Source organism: Martes martes (genome assembly GCF_963455335.1).
Source record: "Martes martes genome assembly, chromosome: 16".
Classification (NCBI taxonomy): domain Eukaryota; kingdom Metazoa; phylum Chordata; class Mammalia; order Carnivora; family Mustelidae; genus Martes; species Martes martes.
The window spans coordinates 47,578,049-47,603,368 of NC_137904.1; the positions used below are offsets into that span (position 1 = coordinate 47,578,049).

The following is a 25,320-nucleotide window of genomic DNA, read 5'->3' on the forward strand; positions in this document are numbered from 1 at the left end:
CGGGCCGTGACCCCCCCCTCCCCTCACCCAGACCCCGCCGATCCCCGGCTCCGAGCGAGCGGGAGCATGCGGTTCTAGGACCCGGAGGCGCCGCCGCGCGCGCCGCCGCCTCTGCCTGGCCTCGGCCGCCTCCCGCTCCGGCAGGTGAAGCGGCGCCCGCCGCCCCCTCTGCGGCAGGTGAAGCGGGTCGGCCGCCCCCTCCCCGCCGCGCCATGGCTGCGGCGGACCCCGGGCCAGCGCCCCGCGCCCGCCCCCTCCCTCCAGCCCGCCCCCCGGGGGCCGGGTGCGTAGCGGCGGCGGCGGCGAAATGCGGTTTGCGCGCTCGGGGAGCGACAGCAGAAGTTAGAAAATCGCCGAGGGGGGAGCCCGCGCCGCAGCTTCCTGCCCCCGGCCCAGCCCTCTGGCCCCGGCGGCCTGCAGCCTGACTTCCTCCCCCCACCCCGCAGCTCGCCGCCCGGCTCCTCGGACGGGGCCGCCCCGATGGGACGCCGCGCCCCGGCCCTAGCGCGCCGCTGAGCCGAGCGCCGCCGAGCCGAGCCCGCGCCGCAGCCGCTCGCCGCTGCCCTGCTCGCCCCCCCTCACCCCTAGGCCCTCAGCTGCGTCCCCGGTCCCCCGGAAAGCTGGATTTTCGAGGCTGGAGGCGCCTGGCCGACTGGGTGGGGACCACCATGGGCAACGCGGCAGGCAGCGCGGAGCAGCCAGCGGGCCCCGCCGCGCCGTCCCCCAAGCAGCCCGCGGCGCCCAAGCAGCCGATGCCCGCGGCGCGAGAGCTGGAGGAAAGGTTTAACCGGGTTCTGGTGAGTGTGACCCGCCGCGCTGGGCGCGGGCGGGGGGCGGAGGGGGCTCGGCACGCGTCCCCGCCGCCGGGGGCTCAGGTACCGCTTGGAGATCCCTGGCCCAGTGGCTGCCCCTACAGGGGGTGGGAGTGACCGTGGGTGCTTTCAGAGTGACTTAGCACTCTCCCCCCCAAAACTTTCTTCTGCAGTCGCCCAGTCTGCCTCCCCAAGACGCCCCCTTTCCTGGCGCTCCTGGGTCTAAAGGTCTAAACAAAAATGTTCTGCGAGGAAGTTGGGAGCCCAGCACACAAGGGGGTCCCCGGGGGATCCCCTTCCGCACTGCACGCAGGCCCGGCCACGGGGCGCAGGTCTGGAGCATCTGCTGGTGTCTCAGGGCTAAAGATGGACGGGTCACATCTTAACGTGCTGGGAGCTGGAGACCGAGTTCAGGTGTTCGGTCCTGATTCGTTCGTGCCTGGGCAGCTGGGAGCTGGGTCCTCAGATCATGCAGAGGGAGCGTCTGTGTTTCTCACCCTCGACCTGTGCAGGAGAGATTGCCTGTGGGTCCTTATCTTGGGCATTTTCTCCAGCCCACTGAAGGGATTAAGGTCAGGAGGGGTGGGGTCAAGATGGGTTGGCCACTCTGGTTTGGGGTGGTGCAGAATTCTGGAAACCCCAGGCGACTCACCTTCCCCACTATTGCCTGCTGGAGGAATTGGGGGGCTCGGAGACTAAGCTCCTGGGGAGAGAGCCATCAGCTGGGGCTGAGCCTGGAAGCAGTTTGGATGTGTTTGGGGAGGGGCTTCAGAGCAAAATCAGGGCTCCCTAAGACCTGGTGGGAGGCAGAAGTAGGGAGGGGGAAGGGCCACTCATTCTCACTTCCCTCTCCCTACCTCAGCCCTGGCCCAGGCTCCCTTCTCTAACTAATTGCCTGGTGGCCTGTCTGCTGTCAGCTCCCTTGCTGGACTCTGGGTGACAGGCGAATGAGGCCGTGCTTTTTCCCAGGGGCACTGTGCAGCCTAAGCAGGCTGGCATTGCAGGTCTGAGCGGGGGAGCCCAAGGGAGACTTAGGCAGTAGAGCAAAGCTGGTATGTGGCAGCACTCAGTCCTTTGTCCCTTCCACCTCCTTGACATCATTTCCCCTCCCTTGGCCAGTCACTGGGGAGTACTTGCCAGATTCTCCGCGTGGCCCCTCATCAGAGTTTCTAGAAATCTTGGCTGCCCACTTCCCAGAAGGAAGGCTAGGAGGGGTTTGGAGGAGCTATCGGGTGCCGTGGGTCCATCCTTGTGAAGGCACCTTGCTTGATTGGGGAGAGGGTGGGACCCGGAGGGACACCTCACACCGGGTCAGGCCCTGATTACCCCATCTCTCCAGCCGCTTTCCTTTCCCCAAACCCATGGCCTGGCAAAGCTGAGCTGAGCTGAGCAGATGGGGGAGGGGGGAGAATGAGGAGAGACAGTCTCTGGGGGACCATCTGGGGAGCCTGAGTTGGTGGTGGATCCCTGGACCCCTGCCAGCCTGATGGGGGGGGATGTAGGTCTGTCCTTCCCCCCTAAGTATGTGTCTGTGGACAGGGGTGGGCCAGGCTGTCAGAGTGAGGTTCCGGCCCTCGTCCACTCTCTGTCCACACACTAGTGGGCAGGAGCGGTGTGAATAATTCAGACCAGTGGGAAATCCAAAAGTCAAATGGTGAGTTTCTGATGCATGTGTAGTTCTTGATTGCCCTGCTCGTGTTTTGGCCTTAGCTCTGATTGGCTGAGTCTGATGCTAACCGCCTTTGGGAGTCCCTGAGTACCAGGGCGTGGAGGGCAGAGGCCCAGAGCTGGGTCTGAGAGGGTGTCTTGGTGGAGAAAGCAGCGGTGGCTGGGTAGAAATCTAGGGCAGCAGCACCCATTGGGGCTCAGCTTTCCACCCCAGCCCGCAGGAACCCCAGTGTGTTTACACTTGGCCTTCTTTCTGGGGAGGGATCAGTCTGTCCCTTGTCCTGTGTGAGCAGAACACACCCCACCCAAGGTCACTTGGCTAAGAACCTGGCTCCCCTCACTCCCCACCGACAGGGGCATGAGCCCCGCCCTGGGGTGACAGCCTTGGCCCCTGCCTGCAGCTGCCTGGGCTAAGTATTTGGCTAAAACCACGAGCCTGGCAAGCAGTATTGCAGGGCGCGTCTCCATCAGAGCTCTGCCTCCGTGGCCAGAGAGGAGTCCTGTCCTTACTGACTGTCTGAGAGGAGGAGAGCCTCAGACAGCTGAGTGATGGGCCCACTGCCCGCCAGGAATCCCCGAGTCTTGACAGCAAAAGCATAGCCCCTTTGCATATTGTCACATGGCCCCAGGGGAGCTCTTCCTTTAGCTTAATGGCAGCCCTTTGGTCCCTGGTGGAGAGTAGGATCCTGAGACTCCAAACCATGCCTTGGCTCCTGGCTGTGGGTGACGGGTGCCCCTACCAAGGCCTACGCCAGACAGGAGATGGAGCTCTCTCTCCCCTTCCCTGCCGTGGCCTTTCTCCCATGCAAGGGGGCGGGCTAATTTTCTAAGGAGGCTGTGAGAGAGAGGGGTGCCCCTGCTTAAAAAGGGGGTGGGGAGAAAGAGCAGGTTGAGCCAGGGTTTTCCGGCTGCTGCCTTAGCAACAGTGGAGGAGCGATGGCTGCCCAGAGACATGGGCCTGCTGTAATGGTGGGAAAACCAGCCCGCCAGACTCCAGGCTCTCGCCTCTCCTACGCTGTGCGCAAGGCTCGTGTCTTCCTTGCACACCTTCCCCTGTAAGGGTCGGGGTTTGGGATGACAAGGCACTCTTTCCAGGCCTTCCAGAAGTTCATGCTTCTGGCCAGGCATAGGATACTCCTGATCTGTCTGGTCAGGGAGGAGCCTGTGACCTTGGGGCCAAGGGACCAAGGGAAGGTGCCCCGGATGCTGGGCTGGAGGCCGAGGGTGATGCTGACTGACCTGGAGGCCGAACCATTCAGAGATGAGTTTTCCTGCTGGGGCTTAGCCCCCTGACCTGCCCTTAGCATGTGCCCAGGGGTATAGACATTTGGGGAGGCTGTGTGGGGAGGTCAGGATGGCCCCACGCAGGGTGTGGATCCTGGAAGTCCTGCTTTCAGCGGGACCCCTTCCCTGAACTCCCTTGCCTACATTGTGTTGGCCAGTGCCCTTCTCTGGGGCGAGGCAGATGAAGTTTGGGGACATGTAGCTGTAGATAGGGGTGATCAGGCCCTGGACCTCTCATCTCTGGGGTGTCTTACACGGAGAACCCCAGTGGGGCTGTGGGCAAGTGGGCACATGCTGGGCTGGGCAGGCGCTGGTGGGTGACATTCTTAGCGGGCCAGGCTGGCACACGCTGACCCTGGAAACCCAGGGATGTGGTAGGCATGATTCATGGGGACATCTGGGTCCAGTTGGCAAAGAGCTGGGTGAGACGGGCAGGAGCAGGTGGGGCTGCTCTGGGGGCTACCTCTTCATTTTTCCCAGGCGCACGGGGCCCTGGAAGGTGGCTCAGGCCTCCCCGCCCCTGAGAAGGCCAAGGGTCACTCGTGGGAAAGGCAGAGTAACTTCCTGAGCTTTGAGTTATTACGCTGGGGGGGTTGGGTTTTCTCTTTGCCACTTACTACCTGGGTGACCTTGAGCAAGTTACTTGACCTCTCTGAACTTCAATTATCCCCATGGGTAGAGAGAGGCTGGCCTCTGTGGACCGTTGAAAGATTAAGTGGAGTTTGCCTGACACAGAGCAGGTGCTCCAGAAACTCTCCCTGACGGTGAGGAAGGGGATGACACCGGAGAGGATAGGGCCCTCTCCATACTGGAGGCCTTCTAGGCCCTTCTAGACTGTGCCTTTCCCCTCTTCCCACCTCCATGACCGACACCCACCAAGGCTGCCAACTTCAGCCATCACAGGCCAGGCTACCCTCGCTGCCATCATGCAGGTCCGCAACAGTGGGGCCTAGACCGAAAACTGCCTGGCGGCCGGAAACCACGAGAGGGAGGGCCCACCTCTCCTGAAGGGTGGGGCAGTGGTGGCGCTAACGGTAGCTCTGTGCACATGGGGAGGGGGTGGGGAGGCCTCCACTTCCCTCTGAGAGACGGTGTGCTTGTTGGGGGGGGTTCCCCAGTGAGTAAGAGCTCAGTGTGGGCAACAACAGGAAGCGTAGGGTGCTGGGTGGCAGGAAGTGGGGCTGGCTGTTCCTGGTTCCTCAGACGGGGGGACCGGGGCCAGGCTGTCTGCAGGAGACCCTGGGGGCTTGGGACTCACATTTCTTGCTGTCCCCAGTGAGAAGGAAACTGAATCTTCTTGAACCAGCTTGCCAACCAGGTCAGCTTGGGCAAGCGACTTAATAGCTCTGTGCCTCAGTTTCCCCTTTGTGAAATGGGGATCATCAGAGTATTTGCTGTGTAAGCTTCTTTTTGAGGTGTAAGTGATAGGTAGAGAGCAAGCACTTGGAATGGCACTTAGCCCAGCGTGGATGTTTGGGGAATATTTACTGTCGTTGCTGTAATTCTCCCCCCAGGGCCTGGATCGTCTGGGCAGTACCTGCCATCCTGGCTCCCACCTGGTTTGCCCTTGTCCCCGCCATGGGGACCCTTCAACCCTGATGGGAGAAGTTGTGAGCATTTGGGGGTTCTTGGCACCTACTCCTGGGGCCAGTCGGCCCAGAGCCCTCCTCTAAGTCTGGGATTGCCTCTAACTGCCCCAGAAAATCTATATACTGGAATTTTAAAACTTGGACAAAATGGATTGTTGGAGATGCACTGAGAGCTCTAAAAACCAAGATTGAGGCCATGGAGAGGTGGGCGGAGGGGAGGTACATGGGGAAGTGGGGGCTGGGGGGCACTTCCTGGCTTCTGGGCCCATCAGGCTGTGGAGGCCCTGGAGGGCTGTCTGAGACTGGGCTTGGTAGCCAAGGTCAAGGGCATTCTGGGACTCAAAGGGCCAGGCGTCATGAGGAGAGGGTGGGCAGGTGGGCCGGGACAGAGTCTGAGCCCCAAGCTGAAAGTGAAACCGGAGGGTGTGGCTGTGTCCCGAGGCGGACAGAGCCGCTCAGTCTCCAGGGAGACCCCTCCAGATGTCAGCACTTGGGGGACAGTGGGTCGAGGCAGAGCTTGCCAGGGGCTGGTCTTGGGGGAGCGAGGCTGGAGGCCCCTCTTGCCCCTCAGGACGGAGGGGCGGGGAGGGAGGACGGGCCCCACACATTGTAACAGAAAGGTTGGGGAATCAGCTCCTTTTCTTGGCCACGCCCTCAGAGATGGGTCTTTTCTGCCTCTTCCTCTGACCCAAAGCCTCAAGGGCAGCAGGGAAAGGGGGGCTGAAGGGTCAGTTCAAGCCAAGCCTCGGAGGCAGGTCTGTTGGGTGTGGACGTGTTCACAGACTTTTATGCTCATCACGCCGGCCCTCCCTCGGGGTCTTCAGTGGGGCCCCCCCCACCCCCCAGTCTGGGAGATGCCTCTTCACAGTGTGCGTCACTGGAGAGTATTATTACACCAAAACACAGCTTCTCCCTGAGTATTTCCAGGAGCTCTGGGCGCCATGAGGCAGGAGGGAAGTGTGCCTATTTTCCGGAGGGGAAAGCTGAGGCTCAAGGAGACAGAGAAGTTGGCAGGCTAGGTGGGCCCAGAAGCTGGATCTTCTGAATCCAGCCCAGGTTCTTCCTCCACCCACTGACCCCTCACAGGAGACAAGTGTCCCCCCACCATACCTGGCTTTCCCTGTCCTTTCCTGTCCCATGTGAGCGCGTCAGCCAACCCTCGGCTTCTCTCCCAGCCCCCCACCCCATGGGACCACCTCCTTGCAGAGGGCCCTGGGTCTGGGGTCTAGGGCCTGATTTTCCAGGAGGGTTTCGCTCCCCCCTGAGCGAGTGGCACCCTCTGGTTCCTGTCACGCTCCTCAGGGTCCCCGTCTCCTCGGTGGGCTCAGTGAGGAACAGCTGCTCATTAGCGCTCCGCGCTGTCATGGCTATTTCTGATTTCCGAGCCTAAATTTAGCCCGTCTGGCAGGCGGGCAAGTAGCCTCAGGGGCTTGAGCATGCCCAGGTGGGGAAGGGGCAAAGGAGTGGCCTGCCCGCCACCATGGTCAGGGACAGGTGGACCTCGCTGCAGAGGCCTCCCCCTCCCCAGTAATAACCCCGGGGCGGACCCCGGGGAAGAGGGCCAGGGCACTGGTTCACAGTCAGCTCTGGGCTCAAAGCTGGCCTGGCTGCCCGCTTCCTGGCTTTGTAACCTTGAGCAGGTCACTAAACTAATCTGTCCTTGTACTTGTAAGATGGGACCGATGGTGCCGATGGTGGCGAGGGTGTCCCCTGCGTGGGGGGGCTCAGAGCAATGCCAGGCATGGTAAGCGTCCAGGCAGAGCTGGCTACCACATTTATTGGGGACATTATTAGCATTAGTTGTGGCCTCTAGAAGGGCCACTGGGGCCATTCCAGGAACCAGACAGATCCCTGGGGTGGGTGATGGCTCGGAAAGACCCCTGTTGGGAAGCAGCTGTCCCTGTAAGGCTCCGTTGCTGGAGCTTATCCACACCTCCTCTCTCCAAGTCGGCCACCGGTCCATTTTCCCTGGCATTGGTGGCCTCCCGGCTGCCTCCTTCCCCCTGAGCCTTGCCCTGCTCTGCCCTCCCCACCGTGGATCTCCGTCGGGTGGGGTTGGATCAGGAGAGACCAAGGAGAGAGAGAGACAGGGATGGAGAGTGGTCCAAGGGAGGCCTTCCCCAGGCTCCAAAGGCCCTTCCTAGGCAGTCGGCGCTGTGGTGGCAGGAGCCGTTCTGGCCACTAGCGGCTTGGGGGAGGGCAGCAGATGAGACAGCAGCGGTTTCCCTAATCCAGGGGCTCACTTTCGCAATGGGGAGAAGAATGACGTATCCCCATCCCCAGCTGGCCTGGGGGGCCCGGTGGGTAGGCAGTTTCACCTCTCAAGTGGGGCCCCAGCCGGAAAGCTTGGGCAATGGGGGCTGAGAGCACCCAGCTTCCTGTTGTCTGGGACTGACCCAAGGCAGTGATTTTTTTGGGGGGTGAGGTCTGGCCAGAGCCCCAGAACTGGGCCCGGCACCCCAGAGAGGAAGCTGGCTACGGAGCCTCGGGTGGGTGTGGCCCCCTCTGTGCTCCAGCTGGGCCTCCTCTCAGGCCCACGTGACTGAGGATGTGTTGTGAGCCACCAGAGCTGGTGACAGGGGCCCCTTGACTCTGGGCTGGGGATTCCTGGGGACTCCCACATCCCCAGTGGGACAGAACTCCTTGAGGGCAAGAACTGTCTTTTAGGGCCTGACTCACAGGAGACTGTCTTTTAGCCTGGGGTTTACGGAATTGGGGTCGACCAGCGCCATCTTCTGTGTCTATTGGGAAGACATACCAAGTTCAAGGGGGCCAGGGACCCCCTGGAGCTGGTGGCACGGGACAGGACCCTGCGTCTGCCCTAGGAGGGAGAAGCTGGCCAGGCATGTCTGTGGCTGGGGGAGGAGGACCAGGCAGAGCAAGGCTGACCTTTCGTAGCTCCTGAGGGGAGTCCCAGCCTGGGCCACCAGCCCCACGGACCCAGCGTGTTGGCTGCTGGCCCCAGTACCTATGGCCGGGTGTCCTTCCTCCCAGGAATCCCCCTGCCCGTCCCCCTGTGATGGGCCTGCTTGGAATTCCCTGCCTGTCTGACTAGCTCCCTTGGCTTGTCTCAGTCTCCTCCTTCCAGAAGCGATGAGGACGGAGGGGGCTGGAGAGGGTTGAGGAGGAGACGTCTGTTGCCATCCTGGCAAGAGATTTCCCGGTGCATGTGAGACACTGGTGCCCTGGGCCGGGGCCGCACGCAGTCCCCATGGTTTCTGGTGGCATGCAGGAGTGGGCCACAGCTCCTGTGGCTGGAGACGGAGCCTGCCCAAGTGGGAGAAGAGATGGTACCCCCTTATGGCACATGGGGAAGTGAGTCCAGGGGTGCTGGAGGTCCCAGAAGTTAGGCTGAGAACCCATGCTCCGAGTGTCACGGCAGACGCCCCCGGGAGGTGGTGTATGGATGACAGAGCCCAGGCTCTGGGATCAGGCAGACTCAGGGCCAAATTCCAGTGTCACTTTCTAGCTTTGGGCCAAGGGGAAGGTACTCTGCCTTTGCACCTCGGTTTTCTCATTGACTAATGCTGCTTATGTCCCAGGGAGAGAGGGTGATGGGGATTCACGTGGATGACAGATGTCCTAGGGACCTGACCCCTCATTGCCCCTCCCACTGGGGGCCCAGGCTCAAGGTCATTCCCTTCTCCCCCCCACCCCAGAACTGCATGAACTTGCCCCCGGACAAGGTGCAGCTGCTGAGCCAGTATGACAACGAGAAGAAGTGGGAGCTCATTTGTGACCAGGTGGGTCCCAGGCCCCTTCTGGCAGCGGGGTACCCTGCCCTGGCCAGGCTGGGGCTGGCCTGCCCAGAGGCCTGCGTAGCGTCTGCAGAGTGTACTGGGGGTGTCTTCAAGACTCTAGGGTCTCTTTCCCTCGGACATGGGTCTCTCCAGGGACCTTATGAGTCCCTAGCAGGGCTGGGTCTGCCCTCTGAAGAGCTGGCAGGGGCTAGTGCGGGCCGCTGGTCCGTCCAGCCTGGCCATGTCACCGTCCTCCTTGCGGAGCTTCTTGGAGCAGCTCTGTTGACCCTCCAGCTCAGGGCTGGGGAGGAGAGGGGGCAACCCCGGGGCTGGGCCTCTTTGACCCCATGGGAGGTGAGGAGGAAGAGGCAGGATCCCTGTCCCTCCTTTTCTGGGGGCCAGAGGAGCTACTGTCAACCAAGCAACAAGCCAAAGGTAACCGTTCCCAAGTGGCAGAGTGAGAACTAGACGCTCGGTCTCCTGGTGCTTGGACAGGCACCGGGCTTTGCCACCTCCATGGCTCCCTGGCTGCCCTTGCCTCTCTGGCTTCTAGGGCTGCCGTCCTTGGTAGCAGGGAAGGCCCCTCTCCCTTGGCTGGGCCAGGGTGGGGCCTGGCTGCTGCAGTCCTTCAGGGAGGGAGGGAGGAAGGGAGGCAGGGGGTGGGGAGCTGGGGAGCAAGGAGCCTCCCCTGGGAGCGAGGGCTGGGCCTTCGGCTCCTGCTAATGGACCGGAATGGGATGAGCAGGCCATGATGGAGTCTGGGGGGTAAGGGCTGGGCCACAGGAGGGAGGGCAGGGAGCTGGTTCCAGAGGGGGCTGTGTTTGGGGTCCCTGCCACTTGGCCTGGCATCTCAGGCTGGGGACTCAGAGGCCTGGGAGAAGTGGGATGCTGAGGGGGGTGGCTGGGTGTATCTGGGGGATCTAGGTGGGGAAGGATGGGAGCTCCTCTGCTGGGGGGCCCTCTGCTGTGGCCCCTGCTTCTTTGTGTGAGTGGCTCTCGGAGCCCTGGGTGGGGCAGGGAAGGTAGGAGTTGCTTTTTTGAGCACGGAAGGTAGGCACACGCAGTTTCCCCCCAGCACAGGTGAGCGGGACAGCTGGGTGTGTTCTTCCTCCCCAGACTCCCAGCTCTGGACGGGTATGTGGCCTGGGGAGGGCAGGGGGCTGGGAAGGTACCACCTACTGGCCGGTCTCTGTCCCCTCCCTGCCCCCACCCTGGTCACCAGGGTTGGGTGTGTGGCACTAGGGACACCTCCAAACCCCGCCCCCCCCCCCCAGGACTGCACTAGGGCTGCGGCTTGTGAGGCCATTGTGGGGAGCGAAGGCCCAGGACTGGGGTCTTCTAACGTGCCCTGGTGGGTGGTTTGGTTAGACCGTTGGTATTTCAGAGGGGTCTCCGGAGAGCCTGGGGCCTGGGGTCAGAGCTGAGGATGGGATTCTGGGGCAAGGGCTGGGGTAGCTGTGGCTGGTTTCCTGTTCACTCCACTCCATCTCCCCAGGAGCGGTTTCAAGTCAAGAACCCTCCCACCGCCTATATCCAGAAGCTGAAGAGCTACCTGGAAACTGGTGGGGTCAGCCGCAAGGTAGCGACGGACTGGATGTCTAACCTGGGGGTATATGTCTCCCCCTTTTTCTCTGTCCCTTTCCCCTTGCACCTGCCAAGCTCTGGGCAGCTGGAGTAACTGTGTGAATCAGCTTTTTGGTGGACTTTGTGGGTATGTGTGTGAGTGTGGGTGTTTATTTTTAGGGGCCGGAGGGGGCCCGGGGCAGTCTGCTTGGCCCAGCTGCGGACGCTTACGTGGGTCCACTCGTGTGTGCGCTCCAGCATGTGTGCGCACCATGTGGCCGTGCGTGGGTGTGTGTGTACTATGTGCGTGCTTTTGTGTCCACATATGGTTGTGAGTGTGTACCCTTGGGTCCACGTATAGAGGTGTGTGCACCCCATGTGTCCATGTGTGGATGCACTGGTGTCATATCTGTACCCACGGTGCTTGTGTATGGATGTGCGTGTGTGCGTGTGCGCGTGCATGCCGTATGTCTGTGTGTGTGGCGGTCTGTGTGTGCACCATGCTCGTCCATGTACGGGGCCATGTGTAGCCCGAGATGCTCGATCTGCCAGGCAGGTGTGTGGAGGTGGTGGGGGAGGCTGAGCGTGAAAGGCCAGTCGTGGGGGGCGGGCAGGGGCTGCTGGCTGCTGCCTCCATGCTCAGCGGGCCTGTGGGTGGCCCTGGGCTTCACCCACCAGACTCCCCTGTTCTTGGTCCCCAGTTTAAGAGGCGAGTTCAGGAGTCCACACAGGTTCTGCGGGAGCTGGAGATCTCCCTGAGGACAAACCATATCGGGTGAGCAAGGGCTCAGATTTCCTCTTCGGTGCCTGGGACGGCGCTGCCCCCAGGCGGCTCCTGGGGCTTCCCCTTGCTACGGGGGATGGGCCCTGGCCGTGCCTGTTCCATGCCCTGCCTGGGCAGGACCTCTCTCCTGGCTGGAGCTCAGGGAGCCCTGTGCCCTGCAGGTGGGTGGAGGAGTTCCTCAACGAGGAGAACCGCGGCCTGGACGTGCTCCTCGAGTACCTGGCCTTTGCCCAGTGCTCCGTCACGTAAGCCCCCCACACCTGCCCTCACACCACTCCTCAGAGCCCGGGTCTGTGCCTTCCTGTCCCTCGTCCATGCCTCTGGCCGCATCCAAGCAGTGCCGCCCTCGAGCCTACCCTGGGCTCACGCGTACCACACCCACATGGTGGGTGATGCCACTTCCTCAGGGCCTGCGTGGATAGGAGGGACATGGCCTGGCATGGCCAGCTGGGACCGTGGCGGCTTACTCTTCTGTTCTCGCCTTCCTCGGCCCCCTCTTCTGCCCAGCACAGCGCCGAGAACAGCCCCTGATCTCCCCTGCATGTCCGTCTCTCCCCTCAGCATCCCTGGCCCTGCTCTCAAGGGCCCCTGAGCTGCGCGGGCCACCCAACCCCATCCAACCCCTGCAGGTATGACATGGAGAGTGCAGACAACGGGGTCCCCGCCTCGGAGAGGAGCAAGCCCCTGGAGCAGTCTGTGGAAGATCTCAGCAAGGGGCCGCCCTCGGCCTTGCCTCCCCAGTCCAAGAGCCGCCACCTGACCATCAAGTATGTGGGGCCCCTTGCAGGATGGTGGGGGGAAGAGAGGATTCACCCCTAGACTGCTGCACTCTGCCAGCCCCACCCGAGGCCCTTGGGGGTGGTGGGAGCAGCAGCCTGGCATTGGGGGTCCCAGTAACGGCCTCAAGCAGGGCTTGAGAGATGGCCGTGTTATGAAGCCTTCCACGGGTGGGCACCTAGAAACTGGAATCTGGGTGGGTCTGGGATAAGGAAGGTGTTTCTGGGTTGGTGAGACCTGCCTTGTACCCTTCTAACCCCCTCTTCTTTCCTGTGTGGCCTCCAGGTGCCCCCCCTCTCCCCGGTACGTAGCCACCTGGGGGCAGGTGCATGCCTGGTTGGCTCCCTGGGTGGGGGTGGGGTAGGGTGTTCAGCTGACACCCCTGGGTTCACCTGCTCTGGCTAGCCTCCCCACCCTAACGCAGGACATCCTGCTGGGAGGCAGGGAGAGGGAAGGAGACAGCCCAGGAGCCTCATGTGGACCCCCAGCTTCTATCCTTCCAACATTGGTCTACGGGCTCAACTTCACATTAAGCCCTAAACCCTCACAATATGTTTCTTTGTTTGCTCATTCATTCATTCATTCATTCAACAAATATTTTTTGGCCTTTCCTATGTATTAGGCATGGTGGCAGGTGCTCAGAAAACAGATCACCCTGCCCTTGGGAGCCCTTGGTCTAGAAGGGGACAGGGTTTGAGAGGCTCTCATGGAGGTGTGAGCAGGAGTTCTGAGAGGGGAGGTGGCTACTGGGAGAGATAGCTCTGGAATAATGTCTCGCAGATGGATACGGGCTCTATGGGCAGTGATGGGGACAGGGAAGGGCATTCCTGGTGGAAGGAACAGCATAAGCAAAGACTCAGGCCTATCTGAGTAATGACGGGAGAAGGACGATGTGGCAGATGGAGGGAGGAGGTGGGGCTTCCTGGTGTTGTTGGAAACATGATAGAATTGTCAAGACACACTGATGTGAAAGTCATGATTGGCAGTTCTGCAACAATGAAAAAGAATCACATATTTTTTATTTTTTATTTTTTTATTTTTAAGAATCACATATTTTTTAGTAAAGAATAATCGAGGACACTCATAGCACTTACTATGTATCAGGCACTGTTCCATGCTCATTTCATATTCCCAAAAACCCTATCAGGAAGTTACTATTATTACAATTCCTATTTTACAAATGAAGAAATGGAGGCACAGGGTGATCAAGTAAACTCACCTGGTATAAGTGGTGACCTGCCATTGGAACCCAGACCATCTGAATTCAGAGTTGGCCTTTCCAGATGGCAGATAAGCCCAGAACGCTGGGAGCGCCACCTTGTGGAGAGCACTTCCATGGTGATTTCCAAGCGTTGGCTGTCTTCCCTCTCTAGGCTGTCTACCCCAACAACACAGCAACACTTTTTGTACTTTTTTTTTTTTTTTAAGATGTTATCTATTTATTTGACAGACAGAGATCACAAGTAGGCAGAGAGGCAGGCAGAGAGGCGGGAAGCAGGCTCCCCGCTGAGCAGAGAGCACGATGTGGGGCTCGATCCTAGGACCCTGGGATCATGACCTGAGCCAAAGGCAGAGGCTTAACCCACCGAGCCACCCAGGTGCCCCATAGCAACCCTTATTGATGCCAAGTTGCTGTTAAGGGTCTTTGCCTTCCTCACTCCCTCCGTCCCCCCTTGCAGCATGCCAGTCCTGAGTCCTAGGGACCGAGGGAACCTTCCTGCCTTCCAGTGGCTTCTTTGGTTGGGTGGATGGGAATCAGTTGCCTAATGTTCCAGATGTGCCTGGGGTGGGGGGGGCGGTTGTGGGAAGCCTGGTGTAGGACTCTGACCCCTGCTGCCTCCCCCCACCCCACCCAGGCTGACCCCTGCCCACAGCAGGAAGGCCCTGCGGAATTCTCGCATCGTTAGTCAGAAGGATGACGTCCACGTGTGTATCATGTGTTTGCGCGCCATCATGAACTACCAGGTTGGTCAGTGGGCGTGAGGCAACTGGGTACCTGGGAGCTGGGTCTGTCCTCACCTGGGGCTGCCATAGCCGCCAAGGTTCAGAGACCCACTGTCCCACCCCCCCGACCCTGTTCCCCACTGGAGAGCCCTGGGGATGGGGGCTGTTGAGTGTCTTGAGGCTTGAGGGGAAGCCCAGATTTCTGCCCCCTCCTGGTCGGGCCCTCTGGAGTGCCCTGGACATGACTGGGGTCATGGACATGCCTCTGGCAGGGACCTGGGCACAGCCACCAGAGAAGGCTGAGCACAGCGAACTCAGGGACAGCTGCTCTGGGTGATTTTGTCTGGAGGAGTGGCTGGTGCGGCCTGCCCTCCTTCACTTAGCAGGCCTTTGAGGGCTCCCTGTTTCTGGGGTGCTGAATCCCGACAGTGGCTTTTGAACAAAGTTATTTAAAAAGAGGGACCAGGCTTTGGCAGCCACAGAAAAGGCTATAAAGAACTTCCCAGGCCTGAGGGCAGTGAGACCAGAAGGCAGGAGCCCTGCCAGTGCCTGAGGTGCTGGGTGTGACAGTGCTGGCCGTCCTGGGGGTCTGCCTGGAGGAGCTGACCTTTCCTCTCTCCCCAGTCTGGCTTCAGCCTCGTCATGACCCACCCGGCCTGTGTCAATGAGATTGCTCTGAGCCTCAACAACAAGAACCCCAGGTGAGGCCTGGGCCCCTCATCTTTCTCCACATCTAGGGTCTCCTGCCACTTGACCCCTTGCCTACTCTGTTCCCCAGTTCTCAGGCCTACTGGCCAGGCTCATTCCAGCCCTACTCCCCATCAGCTGCCCTCACTGTCCTCCCCCAGCCTGGCCCACCCCCTCCCCTTGCTGTGGGGCCCACTTTCAAGGGATAAACTGGCCCTCCTGTCCCCAGGACCAAGGCTCTGGTGTTGGAGCTGCTGGCGGCCGTGTGCCTGGTGCGAGGAGGGCATGACATCATCCTGGCAGCCTTTGACAACTTCAAGGAGGTACTGAGGCCCCCCACCCCCAAAGGGTGCTTGCTTTCTGGGGCCCCTTGGAGTCCTGTGGCTGGCAGTTGTGGCCTTTGCTGGGGGCAGCTGGGAGTGCTGGGTGGGCATTTGGGGAACGCAGGGTGGGGATAAGCTGGAATGGGGAAGCTTTCAAGGGCAGGTACCAGGTCACGTAGGGGCACTGCCTGCGGTGACAGGGACAACTATGGGGATCGGCTGAACCTCTGACCCTCAGCCTGGCCAGATCCAGACTGGACTTGGCCCATTCATCTCAGAGTTCCTTGAATACACCTCTGCTGACTCTGGTTAAGTAGATGCATGAGAATATGATGCATAAGGTGGGATATGGTCATTCATTCCCTTAATAATATTTGTTGAGTGCCTACTATGTGTCAGGCACAGAGTGGGCCCTTGGGTTGCATCAGTGAGCAAAAGAAACAAAGAAGGCAGGGGAGGACAGATAATGAACAATACACTAAATGAGCAGATTACATAATGTGTCTGAGAATGGTGGACGCTCTGAGGAATAAGTCCAGGTTGCTGGAGGGGCAGGAAGAACGGGTCACAGGGTGGGCAGGGGGGCCTTGTGGAGATGGTGAAGTTTGAGCAAAGCTGTGAGGGAAGTGAGAGGCTTAGTGTGGTGGCAATCTCAAGTAAGAGCACACCAGGCAGATGGAACAGCAGGTGCAAAGGCCCTGAGGTGGGAAGGTGCCAGGATAGCAGTGTGGCCAATGCAGTAAGTGAAGGGAGGTTTGGGGGGATGGAGAGGGAGGGGAGGTTTTGAGCAGAAGAGCGATGTGGCCTGACTTTGATTTAGTTGGGAGGTGCCTATAGAAGCTCAAGGTGGTGGCTGGAAATGGTTTGGGAGGTGTGTTGCTGGGGCTCTCATGACAGCCATTCTCCCCATGCAGGTGTGTGGAGAGCAGCACCGCTTTGAAAAGCTGATGGAATATTTCCAGAAAGAGGACAGCAACATCGACTTCATGGTGAGCTCAAGAGGGTCTGGCTATCCTCAGTGTAAGGAGGAGCCAGGGGGCCCGGGTCTCCAGCTTCTGGGCTCTGCTCCTGAGTGACTGGTGGGAGAGGGAAGCTGGAGGGAAAGGACCTGGAAAAGAAATGTGGGTAGGGGCAAAGCTGGGTTAGTGGAATGAGAAATGGGGAAAAGGAGAGACTTGGGAGTAAATGGGGACCAGAAGGCTCGGAGCACCCCCACCCGGAGGGTCACAGACCTGCTTGTGGGCCTGCTCCCCAGGTGGCCTGCATGCAGTTCATCAACATCGTGGTACACTCAGTGGAGAACATGAACTTCCGTGTCTTCTTGCAATATGAGTTCACCCACCTGGGCCTGGACTTGTACTTGGAGGTGAGCCCTGCATCCCCCTGCTGGGACTTAACCACTAGGCAGCTGCGGAGTGTGGCTCTGGGCTCAGCGGCATAGGTACTGAGGTTGGCAGATCTGGTTCAAATCCCGAGTCTGCCACTTCCAAGCCCATGTGACTTGGGACAGGTCTCTTCTCTCGGAGTCTCACTTTTCCCGTCCGTACAAGGAGAGAATCATAAAGGTAACGATGACTCTAAATAGAAATGAGGTAGAACATTTTCTGCCACCTTCTAGCCACGCAGTCCGTGGAGCTGTTATCTCAGGCACCGGAACAGGCTCTGGGTGGCCCTGGGCCTGTCTGGCTTTGGGAGGATCAGCCTCAGACAGGTTCTGCCTCAAGAGCATAATGGGGAGCACGGAGATACTGGGCGGAAGTGGGAGCAGGCTCATGTCGGACGGGCCCAGGGCCTAGAGGAGTTCCTTGCCCTGGAGAAGGTGGGCAGAGGGCCTTGGTGCTTGCTGGTCCGGCCTGTGCAGAGAAGCGGCAGGTACCCTGATTCCTTTGGGAGGCTTCTTGGAGGAGCAGGGCCTTTGGGATTGGATTGGGATTTGGATTTTTCTAAAAGCCAAAAGGTGAAAAGCTGGAGGGGATGATCTAACCATACAAGGGAATATTATTCAGCCGTGTAAGGGGATGAAGTTCTGATACATGCCACCGCATGGATGAACCTTAAAAGCATTATGCTAAGTGAAAGCAGCCAGACACAAAAGCCCAAGTACTGGATTCCTTTATGTGAATGTCCAGAAGAGGCAGAAGGCCTGCTGGCAGTCGCTAACGGTTGGGGGAGGGGAGAGTAGGGACTAACAGCAGGGGTTCTTCTGGGGTGATGAAAATGTTCTGGAATGAGACAGTGGTGATGATGGCACAACCCTGGGAATATACAAAAAAACCACTGAATTGCGTGCTTTAAAATACTGAATTTTATGGAATGTGAATTATATTTCAATAAGAAATTAAAAAAAAAGCCGGCTGAGGCTCAGCCCCTTTCCTCCAGGCTCCCGGGCTGATGGGGGGAAGACCTCTCACCTCGGGCCTCACCCCGCTCTTTCTGTCTCGGGGACAGAGGCTGCGGCTTACGGAGAGTGACAAGCTGCAGGTGCAGATCCAAGCGTACTTGGACAATGTTTTTGATGTGGGTGCGCTGCTGGAGGACACGGAGACCAAGAATGCTGTGCTGGAACACATGGAGGAGCTGCAGGAGCAGGTGGCCCTGGTGAGAGCTGCTCCTGAACTTGGCCTTGGTTTTAGGTGTGAGTAGGGGGTGGCTGGCTGGCTGCCTGGCCCCGGACTTTGACCTGAACCCAAATCTTGAATCCTGTGGTGTCTTTCTCAATGAGCCTTCGCTGGGTTCCTACCCTGCGCGACCTCTGAGGTACGCAGGCCCCCTCTCTTCCGGCGCTCAGAGCCCGCACCCAGGCTTGGGTGGAACTAGGTGCCTGTCGGTGGTCCTAGCCCAGTTTCCTCTCCACCCACCTCCCTCCTCATTGGTGCCTGGGTTCCTCCTCCTGAGAGAACGTCAGTGCCCTCAGGATCTTACCTACTTGGGTTCAAGTGCCAGGCTCGGCCCACCCGCCAGGCACCGGGTTCTAAGCACATCCGGAAGCCTCCCCCAGCCCTGCAGGCAGGCGTGCCTGCTGCCGCCCCCTCACCGGCGGTGCCAGTGCCCAGCGGCGGGTGGGAGCTCACCATGTGCTGTGCCACAGCTGACGGAGAAGCTTCGGGACGCAGAGAACGAATCCATGGCCAAGATTGCCGAGCTGGAAAAGCAGCTAAGCCAGGCTCGAAAGGAGTTGGAGACCCTGCGGGTGAGGCTGGGGGCAGAGGGGGCCGGGCCAGGGGCGGGCCGGGCTCCCAAGAACTCACCGGTTGGGGCTTCTAGGCTTGACACTTCCTCTCCCGGGGCAAGAGGGTGGGGGCTGTGTGCCAGCTCGGAGGCACTGACCCTCCCCCCTCCCCCCCCCGCCCCCCGGGGGCTCACAGGAGCGCTTCAGCCAGGCGACCTCCATGGGCGCCTCCAGGCGTCCCCCTGAGCCTGAGAAAGTGCCTACCTCCATCCCGGCGCGGCCCTCGGCCCTAGAGCTGAAGGTGGAGGAGCTGGAGGAGAAGGGGTTAATCCGTATCGTGCGGGGGCCCGGGGATGCTGTCTCCATCGAGATCCTTCCGGTCGCTGTGGCAACTCCCAGCGACAGTGATGGCCCGACTCCTCCGGGAGTGCCCACCCGCTCGCCCAGCCCAGGTAAGCAGGAGCTTCCAGCAGGGTGGGGTCGGCGTGGGGGGAACCCGGGTCTGGAGCGGGGAGCCTGGGGACATCTCCCGCCGGGAGAGTAGGAGAGGTAGGTTCAGGGTTGTGGGCGTGGCTCAGGTGGATGCGGGGATGGTAGACCTGGAGCCAGTGCGCCTGCGTAAGCAGGGGAGGCGGAGGCGAGACCACCTAGGCCCAGAACTTGATTCTGCTTCCCCCATACCACCCCCCCCCCCCGGCATTTTGGGTTCTCGGTTCTCTCCAGGCTCAGATCTCCCACCTGCGGCAGAGCCGGTTCCCGGAGGAGCACCCCCACCGCCACCTCCACCGCCACCGCCACCTCCCCCACTTCCCGGCCTCCCCCACCAGCAGGAAGTCCCGCCTTCGGCACCCCCACTGGTCTCACCCCTCCCTGGCGGCTCCGAGCCCCCACCCCCGCCACCGCTGCCGGGAGACTTGCCACCCCCACCCCCGCCGCCACCGCTGCCTCCTGGCACAGATGGACCAGTGCCTCCGCCACCTCCCCCGCCTCCAGGAGGTCCCTCTGGAGAGTCCGGTCCTGAGATGGCCTCAGGTGAGTGGACCACCAGGGGCTGGGGGGAGATATGGAGGTGCCTGGACCTCAGTGTCCTCCAGGACCTGCTGTATGGGGGGCCTCCTATTGCCTTCTGCCTGTCCTGTCAGGTCATTCTGGACCCTCTGTCCCACCAGCCACCCCACCTCACCTCCCTGGTGCTCAACCACTCTCTCCCCATCCCAGGAGTGAAGACCAAGAAACCCATACAGACCAAGTTCAGAATGCCACTCTTGAACTGGGTCGCACTGAAACCCAACCAGATCACGGGCACTGTGTTCACTGAGCTCAATGATGAGAAGGTGCTACAGGTAAGTATGACCCTGCCTAGCTTCCAGTGTGGGCAGCGGGGGAGGAGGGGACTCCGCCTGGACTGTGCTCAGTCATCTCCAGCACCCCATTGTACAGATGAGGGCGTGGAGGCCCCGGGGATGGGGGTTAAGCTAAACAGGGTTAATGCATCTGATAGGCAGTGTGTTCTGACTCCCCTGGAGGCTTTCCCCTCCTTCACTACAGAGGACACATCTGGCCTCCACAGTCTGGCCTCTTTCCTCCTTTTTAAAATTTTATTTTTTTAAAGATTTTATTTATTTGACAGCGAGAGACACAGTGAGAGAGGGAACACAAGCGGGGGAGTGGGAAGAGGGAGAAGCAGGCTTCCCCACAAGCATGAAACCTGACTTGGGGCTTAATCCTAGGACCCTGGGATCATGGCCTGAGATGAAGGCAGACGCTTAATGACTCAGGTGTCCCTCTCTGTTCTCCTTTTAAGCTTCTTTCCCGCCACCCCCACAGGCAACCAGGGTTTCAACGTTTTGTTTTTTTTTTTTAAGAGAGAGAGCAGGGTGGAGTGCAGGAGTGGGGCAGAGGGGGAGAGAGAGTGGGTTCCAAGCAAGGCTCCAGGCTCAGTGAGGAGCTCAACATGGGGCTCAGTCTCACAGCCCTGAGATCATGACCTGAGCCAAAATCAAGAGTCAGATGCTTAACCAACGGAGCCACCCAGGCACCTCTAGCCCTTCTAATTCTACTTTTAGTTTTCCAAAAGGGTTGTGTTCTCTTGCTTCCAGGCCATTGCTCATGCTGTTCCTTCTGCCTGGAATGCCCTTCCCTTTCCCCTTTTTACCCCTGGCCAGCTCAGCTCTTCCTTCAGCTATAAGGGCTTGGAGTGTGGGTCCCCAGGGTTGGGTGCTGCTCTTCCTCCTCGATGCTGTTTGTTCTCCCCCTGTCTCCCCCATCAAGGTCGAGCTGGGTTACTGGTTTGTTTCTCTGCTGGTGGTGTGGTCAGGGCTGGATAGCTGGTTCAGCCAGGAATGTAGCAGACCCCAGCCGGCCCAGCCTCACCTCCTCTCCCTGTGCCCTCAGGAGCTAGACATGAGTGACTTTGAGGAGCAGTTCAAGACTAAGTCCCAAGGTCCCAGCCTAGACCTCAGTGCTCTCAAGGGTAAGGCAGCCCAGAAGGCCCCCAGCAAGGCCACCCTCATTGAGGCCAACCGGGCCAAGAACCTGGCGATCACCTTGCGCAAGGGCAACCTGGGGGCTGACCGCATCTGCCAGGCCATCGAGACGTGAGTACCTCTGTCCTGTTCTTGTGAGTAACCCAGCCCCTCTATTAGGCAGGGGCCATCAGGCTTCCAGTAAAAGAGTCCCAACCATGGGGCAGAGCCCATCAAGCTTCATGCTAACCCTGGTCAGGAAGTAGGGCTGGGAACCTTGTTCCTATTTTCAGGTAGAGCAAACTGAGAAAACTGAGTCCACTGGGCGGGGCAGACAGTCTGGCCGACAGTCCAATGTGAGTCCACACCCAGACCGAGACATTCCTGTTTCCTCTCTGCCTCCTTGCCCAGCTGTGGGCACTCAGGCCCTGGCATTTACAGCTGGGCATCTGTCCCTACTGTATGATAGGGACCTGTGGCTTCCCAGCTCCCAGCTAACCTGACTGCTACCTCTTGGGCCCTGAAGTTATTGGCAAATAGCAAATACCGAAGTTCATTTATTCAGTAGAGGAAGTGGGGGGTGGTTAGTCCTGTCCTCAAGGACTGGTGGGTATAGAGCCATAACTACCCCATCTTCCACCAGGTACGACCTACAGGCCCTTGGCCTGGACTTCCTGGAGCTGCTGACCCGCTTTCTGCCCACGGAGTACGAGCGGAGCCTGATCGCCCGCTTTGAGCAGGAGCAGCGACCCATGGAGGAGCTGTCAGAGGAGGACCGCTTCATGCTACGCTTCAGCCGCATCCCGCGCCTGCCGGAGCGCATGGCCACGCTCACCTTCCTGGGCAACTTTCCGGACACTGTCCAGCTGCTCATGCCGGTGTGGGCGGGGCAGGCAGAGCGGTGTGGGCGGGGCAGGGTGGTATGGGCGGGGCAGGCAGAGCGGTGTGGGCGGGGCGGACAGAGCGGTGTGGGCAGGGCCGGCAGGGCATGTGTTCTGGGTGGATGGTGTGTTCTGGGTGGCTGGTGTGTTCTGGGTGGACGCGAGGTAGCTGGCACCCTCCGCTCCCCGAGAGGGCATTTAGGAGTACTTGAACTTGCCATGGCCTTGCCCCCCACCCTGCCCCAACTTATCTCGCCTCTCCCATTGCACCCGCAGCAACTGAATGCCATAATCGCGGCCTCAATGTCCATCAAGTCCTCTGACAAACTCCGCCAGATCCTGGAGGTGAGCGCCCAGCGTGAGGGCCTGGGAAGTGGGGCCCACCCATGACTCCTTGCCTGTTTCGGGTGCTGCGAGAGGGAGACCCTGGCCTTGCCCTGCACTCCTAGTATGCAACAGTTATGTTCCTGATTTCATGTAGAAAGAGCTAAAGCGGGTGGTGGTCTTGTCTACAGAAGCATACCTTAGACTCCTCCTGAGGGCCAAGTCCCCTCTGGGGATCACTGTGTGATTAGCAGAGCACCCGCACCTGCTCAGTGGAGTCTAGCAGAGTCTCTGGGAGCCAGTAGAAATGGCTGTTAGATGGTGACACATTGAGGGAATGTGAGCAGTGCAGTTCCGGGTAGGAGTAGCAGAGGACAAAATTGGGTACGCTGAGGGGCACCTGGCTGGCTCAGTCGGTTAAGTATTATGTGACATTTTCTTTCAAAGTTTATTTATAATTATTTATTGAAGAAATTTCTACACTGAATGTGGGGCTTGAACTCATGTCCCCAAGATCAAGAGGGACATACTCCTCCAACCGAGCCAGCCAGATGCCCCAAGCATGTGACTCTTGATGTCGGGTTGTGAGTTTGAGCCCCATGTTCGGTGTAGAGATTACTTAAAAATCAGATCTTAAAAAACAACATTGGGTATGCCAGGCACATAGGACAGACAAGTGCACCGGCTTGTACGTGGGTCATGAACCTGAGGGGTGCATGCACGAGTGCAGTGTGGGCTGAGTGTGTGGGGTTGGCTTTTTGCCACGTCTTCTTGTGCAGTGTATACGTGAGGGGGTTTCCTCAGCCCCGGCGCCCTGCTGAACATCCTCTCTTTCCCCCCCTCTCCAGATTGTCCTGGCCTTTGGCAACTATATGAACAGCAGCAAGCGTGGGGCAGCCTATGGCTTCCGGCTCCAAAGTCTGGATGTGGTGAGGGGCACGAGGAGGGGTTCCCTGGCCTGGGGGATGGGAATGGGGAACAGCTGGTGGCCTGTGGCTGACGACAGACCTGCACGCAGCTGCTGGAGATGAAGTCGACTGACCGCAAGCAGACGCTGCTGCACTACCTGGTGAAGGTCATTGCCGAGAAGTACCCACAGCTCACGGGCTTCCACAGCGACCTGCACTTCTTGGACAAGGCCGGCTCAGGTATGGGTGCCAGTCCCCCCTCCTCAGGAGGGGGGAGGGGCTCAGCCCCGGGAACTGATAGGGGTTTGAGGAGAAGTGAGGGGCCCACAGGGTGTCATTGGACAGGAATGCCACCTCTCTGATTCCCTACCTCTGTGCTGCCCCATCCTCCACCCAGTGTCCTTGGACAGCGTCCTGGGGGATGTGCGCTCCCTGCAGCGAGGCCTGGAGTTGACCCAGCGAGAGTTTGTGCGGCAGGACGACTGCACGGTGCTCAAGGAATTCCTGAGGGCCAACTCGCCCACCATGGACAAGCTGCTGGCAGACAGCAAGACCGCTCAGGTGGGCCAGGGCTGGATGGGCCCTGGAGGTGGGGAGGCGGGGGATGAAGGCCTGGGTCAGGGACACAGTGGGGGGAGGTGGCAGGGGGCCCACCTGCCTGGGGGAGCAGAGATGAAGCGGCCAGTGTCCTAAAGGCACGCGGAGCTCCTAGGGGTCGGGGCTGGTGGGGCTGACGGGCTATGCCCACAGGAGGCCTACGAGTCTGTGGTGGAGTACTTCGGAGAGAACCCCAAGACCACGTCCCCCTCCATGTTCTTCTCCCTCTTTAGCCGCTTCATCAAGGCCTACAAGGTATGTGTGTCTGGCGGGCAGGCTGGGACCCCGGTGGGGCCTTCCGGCCTCTCCACCTGGCCAGTGTGAAGGGTGGGGGATGCTTCTGTCCGGTGGCGGGATAAGACTCCCCTCACGGAGACCTACCTCGGCCCCTCAGAAAGCCGAGCAGGAGGTGGAACAGTGGAAGAAGGAAGCAGTAGCCCAGGAGGCAGGCGCTGACGCCCCCAGCAAAGAGGAAGCCCCAGCACCGAAGGTAGGCAGCTGCGCCTGAGCTCGGCGCTTTGCAGGGATACCCATCCCAAAGACCCAGGCCTCTCCTGTACCCTCATTTCTGGGCAGCCTGGGGCGGGAATGGCTTTCTGTTGCTCCAGCCTGCTGTGGGGGACCAGGCCGGCGGATGTTCTAGGGTTTGGTGGCCTGGGGAGAGGGGATCCTGGAGCTGGAGCTATACACCTTGCATGACCACCCCCACTCCCTCATCACCACCCAAGGCCCGGCGGCAGCAGATGGACCTCATCTCTGAGCTGAAGCGGAAGCAGCAGAAGGAGCCACTCATCTACGAGAGTGACCGCGATGGGGCCATTGAAGATATCATCACAGGTGAGGCTTTGGCTGGGCCTGTTCTGTCCTCTGTCTGTCCTTCTAATGCTGTTCTCCCCCCACCCCAATCCTAGGGGTCTGGCTGCCTCACTGCTTCTTGCTACTTTTCCTGTCTTTTTTCCTTTCTCTCCTCCCTCCTCCCACCCAACCCTCAGTGCTCAAGACGGTGCCCTTCACGGCCCGCACCGGCAAGCGGACGTCCAGGCTCCTCTGTGAGGCCAGCCTGGGAGAAGAGATCCCTCTCTAGCCCCCAGGTACCTGGGTAGCCTGGCCTCTGAGCCCAGAAGCTGCCGACAACCCTGGGGGCCCTCGGGAGACTGGGTCATGCTGCCCTCCCTGGGGCCACGCGTGTCTGGGGTGTGCTTGAGCGGGGTCTGGTAAACATGAACAGGTCCCTTCCCACATGCACACAACCGGGGTCCCTACAAGGGTGAGGCCTGTGGCCTGGAGTTAGGGTCCTAACCCCGGGGCAGACTTCGGAAGGGTGAGTGTCTCTCTTCTTGGCTGCCAGATCTGCGGAACCAGCCCTACATCCGCTCAGACACAGGACGCAGAAGTGCTCGCCGGCGCCCCCCGGGACCCCCCCTGCAGGTCACCTCGGACCTTTCGCTGTAACTGCTGTTTCTGCACAAGGACTCAGTGGGGAATGGGGGATGGCAAGCGGGGTTGGGGGGGGGCCAAGGAAGGTGGTCCTCAGCTCGGCTGGGCCGGGCAGCCCCCTCTGCCGCTGCTGCCATTCTCCGCGATGGTCCCACCTCAAGTGGTCGGGTGCAGGGGCATGGGGGGACAGCATCGCCAGCCCCTCCCCCAAATGCTGCTTGCAGCACTCCTCTCCCCCTAATAGCCATACTTAGCCTCAGCCGGAGCCTGGCCTGTAACTTATAAAGTGCAATCTCGCGCTCCATCCCCAGCTCCGGAAACTCTCCACGGACCTTATTTTTATACAAGATTAATAAAGATGTTTGCAA

General features: G+C 60.0%; 1 protein-coding gene across 1 annotated transcript; it reads left to right on the forward strand.

Moving 5' to 3' along the window:
- Positions 1-331: 331 nt before the first annotated feature.
- Positions 332-25,319, forward strand: FMNL1 (formin like 1). The gene is made up of 26 exons (XM_080826943.1): positions 332-797; positions 9,013-9,096; positions 10,589-10,672; positions 11,358-11,431; positions 11,602-11,685; positions 12,070-12,207; positions 14,074-14,182; positions 14,786-14,862; positions 15,078-15,171; positions 16,086-16,160; positions 16,427-16,537; positions 17,620-17,769; positions 18,260-18,361; positions 18,537-18,792; positions 19,064-19,372; positions 19,559-19,683; positions 20,735-20,937; positions 21,449-21,683; positions 21,963-22,031; positions 22,859-22,939; positions 23,029-23,158; positions 23,316-23,479; positions 23,669-23,770; positions 23,910-24,005; positions 24,244-24,352; positions 24,864-25,319. Exons 1-26 carry the CDS (start codon positions 669-671, stop codon positions 24,965-24,967), a joined length of 3,294 nt encoding a protein of 1,097 aa, XP_080683069.1. The 5' UTR covers positions 332-668; the 3' UTR covers positions 24,968-25,319.
- Position 25,320: the final 1 nt, after the last annotated feature.

Bases quoted from the DNA above. Each gene is read 5' to 3' on its own strand.
- FMNL1 (XM_080826943.1), top strand. From the start codon at position 669: ATGGGCAACGCGGCAGGCAGCGCGGAGCAGCCAGCGGGCCCCGCCGCG. The intron at 12,208-14,073 runs GTATGTGGGGCC...CACCCCACCCAG, and splicing joins AGCCGCCACCTGACCATCAA to GCTGACCCCTGCCCACAGCA. The intron at 22,032-22,858 runs GTGAGCGCCCAG...CCCCCTCTCCAG, and splicing joins AACTCCGCCAGATCCTGGAG to ATTGTCCTGGCCTTTGGCAA.